The sequence below is a fragment of the Vicia villosa genome, linkage group LG5 (genome assembly GCF_029867415.1).
Source record: "Vicia villosa cultivar HV-30 ecotype Madison, WI linkage group LG5, Vvil1.0, whole genome shotgun sequence".
Lineage (NCBI taxonomy): Eukaryota > Viridiplantae > Streptophyta > Magnoliopsida > Fabales > Fabaceae > Vicia > Vicia villosa.
In genome coordinates this window covers 126,520,668-126,529,530 of record NC_081184.1, presented here as the reverse complement: position 1 = coordinate 126,529,530, position 8,863 = coordinate 126,520,668, and the positions used below count along the sequence as shown (strand labels likewise).

At 32.5% G+C, this 8,863-nt stretch overlaps 2 protein-coding genes across 2 annotated transcripts; both read left to right on the top strand.

The window, feature by feature from the left end:
• The first annotated feature begins 320 nt into the window (after positions 1-320).
• LOC131602400 (uncharacterized) lies at positions 321-5,009 on the top strand. Its single transcript, XM_058874504.1, has 2 exons — positions 321-539; positions 3,447-5,009. The coding sequence occupies exons 1-2, from the start codon at positions 338-340 to the stop codon at positions 3,710-3,712; spliced, it is 468 nt and encodes a 155-aa protein (XP_058730487.1). The 5' UTR covers positions 321-337; the 3' UTR covers positions 3,713-5,009.
• A 1,903-nt stretch (positions 5,010-6,912) lies between these two features.
• Positions 6,913-8,534, top strand: LOC131605374 (F-box/LRR-repeat protein At4g14103-like). The gene is made up of 3 exons (XM_058877738.1): positions 6,913-7,845; positions 7,997-8,155; positions 8,262-8,534. The coding sequence occupies exons 1-3, from the start codon at positions 6,913-6,915 to the stop codon at positions 8,532-8,534; spliced, it is 1,365 nt and encodes a 454-aa protein (XP_058733721.1).
• The last annotated feature ends 329 nt before the right edge of the window (positions 8,535-8,863 follow it).

Sequence of the window (8,863 nt, the reverse complement as noted above, 5' to 3'; positions counted from 1 at the left end):
GAAAATCAGAGTCGTCTTTGAAGATGTGCAAGGCAGACTATCGCATATGACTTCAAATATTTTACCGTTGAATTATTTTTAAATAGGGCATCATAAATCTTTGTCACTATTAAAATAGAGTTAAATATTGCCTCTAATTATTTTTTTCATGGTTGAACCATGATTAACTTATACAGGGCCTCCAAAAAATTGAGACAGCTTTGACAATTCGAATTCAGCAAATAGTTTTGTGGTGGGGACCATATCTAAAGAAAGGTGGACTAATTCCTCAAATGGTCCGGTTAGAATTTTGGAGGAGCAGGATAGCCCATTTACTTTTGATAAGGCCTGCAGTAACATGGTCCGCAAAAACAAATTGAAAAATGCAAAAGGGAATTTTCAGAAGCGTAAGAAAACTAGACAGGTGCAGGGTCTGGGAACGAAGGTGGATTCAGAAGCTTCATATTCCGCGTGCCTAGTCCCTAGAAATTCCAGAAGAGTGAAGCGGAACTCAAACCCAGATGCTTCTATCGAAGAGGAAGTGGATGATATCTCAAACGGTACGTTTATTCCTTGTCTATCCCATACTTATTCCGAAGTTATGAGATGCAATGATAGGTTGGTGAATTCTTCTAAATCTGGGGTGGGGAAAAATATGTGGAATTCAATTGCTAATTTAGGAGTGGATTGTGGAGGAGATGATCATATAGGCTTTTAAAAGTTGGAATTGTTGGAGAACAGAGATAAGAAATAGGTGGTGTCTAAGAAGGGGATCAACAACAGCCTAACATGAATTTATTGTCGTTTAACATAAGAGGAGGAAGTTTTGTTTCTAAATGAAGAAGGATAAGTTTTCTTTTAAACTCAAACAAGGTGGATGTGTGTTTTTTGGTAAGAAACTAAATTACAAAGGTTGGATGATAACATTGTTTCTTCTTTTTGGCGTGGTATAGATTTAGATTGGTCGGCTAATCACTCGGTAGGGGCGTCGGGAGGGATGGTTATCATTTGGAAGAAAAGTATTATGGAGGTGATTAGTAGTTTTATTGGTAGGGGATATCTTGGCATTACTGTTGTTTGGGGGAGATTTTAATGAAGTCAAAAGTAGTGTGGAAAGACTTGGAGTAGGTCGGTTTGATTTTAGGAGTGGCATGGAGGATTTCAAGGAATTCTTGGGTCGTATGGGGTTATAGACGTTCCTTGTGTGGGAGGTAAATACTTGTGGTTCAAGGACAATGGTAAGGATATGAGTAGATTGGATAGGTTCTTGGTCACTAGAAACTTGATTGATATATGGGGTGTGGTGGATCAAAGGATCGGTAAGAGAGACATATCGGACCATGCGCCCATTAGTCTTAATTGCGGAATTCTAGATTGGGGCCCAAAGCCTTTTCGTTTCAACAACGCTTGGTTCAAAAATGTAAACTTCAAAGCCTTTGTTGAAGAGGAATGGAAGAAGATGAGTATTCATGGTAGGGGAGACTTTGTGCTATTTGAGAAATTGAAGATGTTAAAGAATCGTCTTAAAGAGTGGAACAAGGAGGTATTTGGGTGGATAGATTTAAAGGTGGAAAATGAAGTAGGAATTATCAATGATATGGATGATTTCTTGGTGGAAAACTTTGGAGGCAGCGTTGAAGGTTTAGTTGAAAAGAGAAGGGAAGTTACTACCGAGGTGTGAAAGTCGTTAAATTTGAAAGAGGGTATGCTAAGACTTAAGTCTAGACAATTGTGGTTAAAGGAAGGAGACAAGAATACCCTTTTTTCACAATTCTCTAAAGAAGCAGTATTCGAAGAATTCTATTTCGATGCTAGACGGAGTTGCGGGTAGAGTAGAAGGAGTCATGGAGGTGAAAGAGGAGATTAAAAATTACTTTGAAAATTTATTTAAAGACGAAGATTGTTCGAGGCCGGTGTCGGAAGGTTTGAGTCTTCGAAGTTTGAATGATAATGATAGAGAGTGGTTGGAAAGGAGACCCACTTTAGAGGAGATAAATGAGGCATTTTGGGATTGTGATGGTAATAAGAGCCCCGGGCCGGATGATTACACTCTTGAATTTTTTCAAGGTTGTTGGGATATTCTTAAACATGATGTCTTTAATTTTGTGGAGGACTTTCTTTTAAAGCTAAACTCACAAAGGGATGCACTTCTTCTTTTTTAGCTTTAATCCCAAAAACAAAGAATCCTCAATCCTTAGTGGAGTATAGACCTATTTGCTTGGTGGGAAGTTTGTATAAGATTTTATCAAAGCTTTTGGCTAGGAGGTTGAGAAAAGTGATAGGAAAGTTGATCTCAAATAATCAAATGACTTTCGTTCCAGGAAGAAGCATAGGTGACGGGGTTCTAGTTTTGAATGAGGTGTTGGATTTAGCAAATAGAGAAAAAAAAGGGTTGTGTGGTGCTAAAGGTGGATTTCGAGAAAGCATATGATCAAGTAAGTTGGAGTTTCTTGGTTTATGTTATGCAAAAAATGGGTTTCGGTAAAAAGTGGATAAAATGGATGGAAGGTACAATATTTACAAGTGAATGTCCGTCTTGGTTAGTGGTAGCACAACTAACGAATTCAAAGTCGAGAAGGGTCTTCGTCAAGGGGATCTACTTTATCCTTTTTTATTTGTCTTGGTGACGGAGGTGTTAACGGCATTAATGAGAAGAGAAATTGCGATAGGGGAATTCCGAGCTTTTAAAATCAATGGGGAGGAGGAAATTAGTATGCTTCAATTTGCGGATGACACAATAATAATAGGAGGGGTGATATATCAAACTTATGGAGCATGAAAGCAATTCTTCGTGGATTTGAGTTAATGTCGGGAATGCGGATCAATTTCCGTAAGAGCAATTTATACGGAATTAATGTTGATGAGTGGTATCTAGAGGCGGATTCTACTTTCCTTTCTTGTAAGGTTGATAATCTACCTTTCAATTTCCTAGGGGTGATGGTTGGTGAGAGTCCGAGGAAGATTTCTATGTGGCAGAATTTAATCTTGATTTTGAAAAAGAGGTTGGCAAAGTGGAAGGGTATTCATTTAAATATAGTCGGTCAGGTTTGCTTGATAAATTCCGTCATAAGTTATATTCCAATTTATACGCTTTCTTTTTACAAGGCACCTACTCGGGTCCTTAAAGAGATTAAGTCTATTCAAAGGAATTTTCTTTGGAGCAAGTGATAATAAGAAACCCATTAATTGGGTACGGTGGGATGTAATGTGCAAATCCCGCGAAAAAGGAGGTCTAGGTGTTAAGAGTGTGGAGGTTATGAATTTAGGTTTATTAAGTAAATTGAAATGGAGGATTTTGAAAGAAGAAGAGGTTGTTTGGAGGAGTGTTCTTGAATCTAGATATGGTAATATTAAGAGGAAGGTGTTGATAGGAGATGTTTCAGTGCTTGGTAAAAAGGACTTAATTTGGTGAAGGGATCTTATTATTTTTGACAATTACGAGTTGCTTTTTTACCAAATTTTTTCAGGTGCTATTATGTGCAATCTTAGAGATGGTAGAGACATACCATTTTGGTATGGCTGTTGGGCGGATTCCAAGCCGTTGATGATTCTCTTCCCGAATTTTTATGTGGTTGCAAAGGAAGATGGTATTTATGTGGCAGACTCGGGCCTGTTAACACCAGCCGGCTGGCAATGGCAGGAAGATTGCATTCTTCGGCCAACCAGAAGTGGCAGCGCTGCAGTCCTGTCCTGGAAGCAACTGATGGCCTTTATTGATCATTCTAAACCCTAAACCCTAAACCTTAAACCCTAAATCTTAAACCCTAAATCATGAACCCTCAATTTTTATGTGATTGCAAAGGAAGATGGTATTTCTGTGGCAGACTCTGGCCTGTTAACACCAGCCGGCTGGCAGTGGCAGGAAGACTGCATTCTTCGGCCAACCAGAAGTGGCAGCGCTGCAGTCCTGTCCTGGAAGCAGCTGATGGCCTTTATTGATCATTCGAAACCAGTTGCAAATGCTACAGATGATTTCAAATGGAGACTGGCCAAGGAGGAATCTTTTACGGTACGATCTTGTTACTCTCGGTTCTTTGAAAAACTGCCTGACAATGGTATACAGGGTATTATTATCAAACTTCTTCGTGCATTTGGAATATTATTGCCCCTTCAAAAATCCTTTTCTTTGGATGGAGGATAATTCATGATAGACTAGTACAAAGGATCACTTGGGCAAGATGGGAGTTTTAAACTTAAACAATTTAAGTTGCGCTTTTTGTTTGACGGAAGAGGAAAATTTAAGTCATTTATTGGGTGGGTGTCGGGTGCTGAAACGTATATGGATGAAGGTGTTTGAGTGGACTTGTGTGCTTGATATTCTTTCTTTGGAGGAATTCACCAATTTACCGTTTTTTATCGAGAAGGTGAAGAACTTCGCTAAAAGAAAGATTTTGGAGGCTATTTAGCTTGCAACGTGTTGGAGTTTATGGACGAGACATAACAATATAATCTTTAACAAAGCGAAGTTCAGCTTTCACGAGTGTTGGTCGGATATAGTGGATAGATCTTGGATTTGGCTTTTTTCTAGTCTTAAACTAAAAAATAATTGTAATAGTAATTTTCAAGTTTGGCACACTTTACCGCTTTCTTGTTTTGATTAGCGGGTTTTAGTTGTTGGTCTGTATTCGGGCGAAGCACCTCTTATGCTCCTTTTTAATTCCATTGCCTATTAAAAAAATTTTAAAAAAAATGATTTAATCAATTTTTTCCTTCTAATTCAAACCATATTTCCTAAAAAGTGCTGATTTTCTTTTGGAGAGTTAGGTCCCAGACTTATTTGGATGAATAAAATCACATATAGACCGTATAAAAGGATAAAATCCTTTTCTATTTTTAATAAAAGAAATCATACTTTTTTAAAACTAATAGTTTATTTTTGTTATCCAAATAATGCATAGACGTATGCGTATACTAATTTACAGCTGTTTATCTATTTACTGTTATAAAAACAAATAATCTATTTATTTGTAAATAAAATTATATGTATATATGTTTTTAAATGAAAACAAAAAATCAAATTGCCAAATATCAATAGGGTTGCCTAACTTTAAATTTATTTACTTTTGATGGAAGCTTTTTTTTTACCTAGTCTCCCTTTCTTTTTTAACATTTTTTTATTAAAAAAATGTGGATAGGATTTATATTAGGTTTTTTCTTTACTCACTTTCCTATGGAGTCATCCCCAGCGAAAACTCCACTTTACTCCCTGCTTCAGAAATGCATTTCCGAAATACTTTTTTCTAAATTTTTCCAGACTTCGGAAGTGCATTTCCGAAAATTTGATTAATTCGGAGATGCATCTCCGAAAAAACAAAAAAAAATCTAAAAAATTCCCAAAAATTAATTTTAGGAGATTAATTAATTGCCGTATCATAAATTTGATATAATTTATGAATAATGAATAATAATTATTATATATTTTGATATAATTTATGAGTTATGAATTTTTAGTTATATATTTATAATTATTATATATTTACAAAACAAATTAAAAAAATGAGTGTTTTAATTTATATATTTATATATTTATATAATAATTATAATAATTATTATATATTTATAAAAATTATTATATATTTATATATTTATATAATAATTATTACTATATTAATTCTAAATATATTTATATATTTATATAATAATTATAAAAATTAAAAAAATGAGTGTTTTAATTTATAATAATTATTATATATTTATATATTATTATAATAATTATTATATATTTATATATTATATATTTATATATTTCACTTACAAAATTAATAATTATTATTATATATTTATATATTTCTATTCTGATTCATAATTAAAAATGAATTATAATTTTTTATTTAGTTTAAAAAAATTAAAAAAGATTTTATCTTAATTTTATTTAATGAATAAATTTTATATTTAATTCTATATAATTGAAAATTTACTTATGAAATTAAAATGTTTTTGATTTATATAAGTTAGTAAAATAATTTTTAACTTTAAAATTGTTTAGGAAATTTTGATTCACCTTGATTTTATTGATTCACCTTTATTTTATTGATTCAACTTGATTTTATACTTATTAATTGTATGGATTCACCTTGATTTTAATTTTTTAATAATTATTGAATTCTTTCGGAAGTCTATATCCGAAACATTCCAAGACCAATTTGATCTTAAAATATTTCGGATATGCATTTCCGAAAACACCCCTCTCCCAAAAAGGAGTGTTTTCGGAAAATGCATCTCCGAAAACCAAAAAAGGAATATTTTCGGAAATGCATCTCCGAAAACACATTTTTTTCGTGTTTTCGGAAGTGCATTTCCGAAATAAGACAAATTTTGAAGAAAAAAAAAACGTTTCGGAAATGCATTTCTAAAGTAAGGGTATTTTGGATTTTTCACCAGAGGTGACCAAGAAAATAGGAAGCTGAGTAAAGAAATTCTCTTTATATTATTCGAGTTAATTTAATTGAAGTCGTATTCAATATTTAGTCCGTCTTTTGAAAATTACTTAAATCTAGGATGCATGACATTTTTTAAACAAAACTTAATCCGTTGTATTCTTCTAATCCCACCCTAATAAAATCATATATAAGCCGTATAAAAAGGCTAAGATCCTTTTCTATTTTTGATATAAAAAAATCTTATTTTTTAAATTAATAATATTATTTTTCTAATCCAAATCATTCTAATTTATAAGAAGAGAGAAAACATATCTAATTTCTAGGATAAAAACAAATTATCTATTTTTATTTTTAATTAAAACAAGAGATATAGTTGGGGAAGTAACAACTCAGTCAATATTTTAAAAATCGTACTACATAACTTATTCACTCATCAAATTATTGAGTCATTGGTCGAACAACATGATTAATAATTAAACCAGTGACTCAGACACCCAGTTCTCACTTGGATGTGCAAAGCGGAGTGCTGATTGATACAACTCCATTCTTTTCAATGAATTTACATAAACTCCAAACAGATGATATCTCCAGTAGGAAAGATTTCATTGGAAATTTACCTGATGACATTCTTCACCATATTCTTTTGTTAATGCCTACTAAAGATGCCGTCGGAACATCCATATTATCCAAAAGGTGGAAGTTCTTGTGGATGGATTTATTTGCATTTAATTTTACAATTAATCCGTCAATCTCCAGCCAAATTCGCAATCCTACAAATCATCTCTTTGATCTAGTCACTAGATTACTTCAGAGATCTAATAGTCCTTCAATAAGTCTCAACATTGCAATGCATGGTAGCGGAAATACAATTGATCCAACCAAGTTTCAACGTTTTCTATCGGATGCAAATATGCACAAAGTTGAAAACCTAGACATCTCTCTAAATTTAAACTATAATCCGTTTAAATTACCACATAGTTTCTCAACTTGTGCGTCATTGAATAGTTTACACTTACAACTTGAGTGTGTTCTATATATTCCGAGTTGTATTTGTTTTTCGAATTTGACGACGTTAAGTATTTCATCCATTATATTTCCAAATGATGATTCTCTTCAAATACTTCTCTCTGGATGCATTGTTCTTCAAGAACTAATCCTGTGTGATTGTGGTTGGAATAACATAAAGCATGTCAATATTGCAATGCCAAAATTAAGGATATTAAACATGGACTTCAATTATCCAAGTGATGATGAGCAATTCGATTCTAAAATTATGATTGACGCAGTGAATCTTTTATCTTTGACATGCTCAGGATTTTTAACAGTTGAAGTTTCCCTTGTTAACCTAGCCTCTATAGTTAATGCATATATCGATCTCGCGACTTATTTTCCATTAAACCAACCATATATTGCTGCTAACGAAACTAAACTATTGAGTGGACTTCATCAGATCAAGTTTCTCCGGCTATCAAATGATACTCTTGAGGTGTGTATCTTCTTCACGAATTCGAAGTTATTATATATATAAAAGATAATGTGATTTATCATTGTTTCCTTTAACTATGTGTTTCGTATATTTATTGTGTATTTTCTTCTTTATCATCTAACGCTGTTTCTTTTTTTGGATTTTTTTATAGTGTCTTTTGTTTGCAGAAGATAATTTCTATCTCCTTCCTGCATTTAACGATTTGAAACGTCTTGATGTGAGTTTTGGATGTGTTATTGGTTATACAAATGCATTTCTAATGGAATTTCTGAAAAAGACTCCAAAACTTGAAGCACTTGAGATTCCTAATGTATGTTTATATATCTTGTTTCAATGCTTGCATTTGCCTTTTTTTTAAGGTAGGTTATAAGAAGTATTATTTTTGTTCATTGACTTGGTTATTGGTTTTTATGCAGGGATTTGATCCAATCGTTTGCATGGAAGGTGGAGAGTGGATATTGAATTCAGTGCCTTATTGTTTCAAAACTTGTCTCAATTTATTTTCCTTTTCTAATTTTGATGGAGATGAAGCTGAAATTCAATTGCTGAAGTTTATATTAGAAAATGCCCCAATTTTAAAAAACATTCATATGTATGGTTCTGACAGTCTATTAGCTGATTTGAAGAAGAAGACTGATGTTTGCAACCGAATGGAATCTATGGGTCTAGAAAATTGGAACATAGCGTGAAATCCTGAAAGAATGGGTGTAACTTTTTGTTATTTGTGTGACTGTTGTTATTTTCGGTTGTTTTGACCTAGTAAGGTATTCCTTGTACCTAACTAGAACCTTTTCCTATTATTTTGTAGTTCTGTTAGATTATTTTAGTTATTTTGTTCATTTGTTTCTTAGAGATGCTTTTATTTATATAAATATATTTGTTTTTTTTTTTAAAATAATGACTATAGTTGAATAATTAAAATGTGATGTATAATAGTATTTTTGTTTAAAATAATATTATATATAAATATATTTGTTTTTTTAAAAAATCAATATACAAAATAATAACTAAAATTGAT

Coding starts and splice junctions, on each gene's coding strand:
- LOC131602400 (XM_058874504.1), top strand. CDS start 338: ATGGTCCGCAAAAACAAATTGAAAAATGCAAAAGGGAATTTTCAGAAG. Junction 540..3,446: donor AGTGGATGATATCTCAAACG/GTACGTTTATTC, acceptor AAATTTTTTCAG/GTGCTATTATGTGCAATCTT.
- LOC131605374 (XM_058877738.1), top strand. CDS start 6,913: ATGAATTTACATAAACTCCAAACAGATGATATCTCCAGTAGGAAAGAT. Junction 7,846..7,996: donor TATCAAATGATACTCTTGAG/GTGTGTATCTTC, acceptor ATTTTTTTATAG/TGTCTTTTGTTTGCAGAAGA. Junction 8,156..8,261: donor AAGCACTTGAGATTCCTAAT/GTATGTTTATAT, acceptor GTTTTTATGCAG/GGATTTGATCCAATCGTTTG.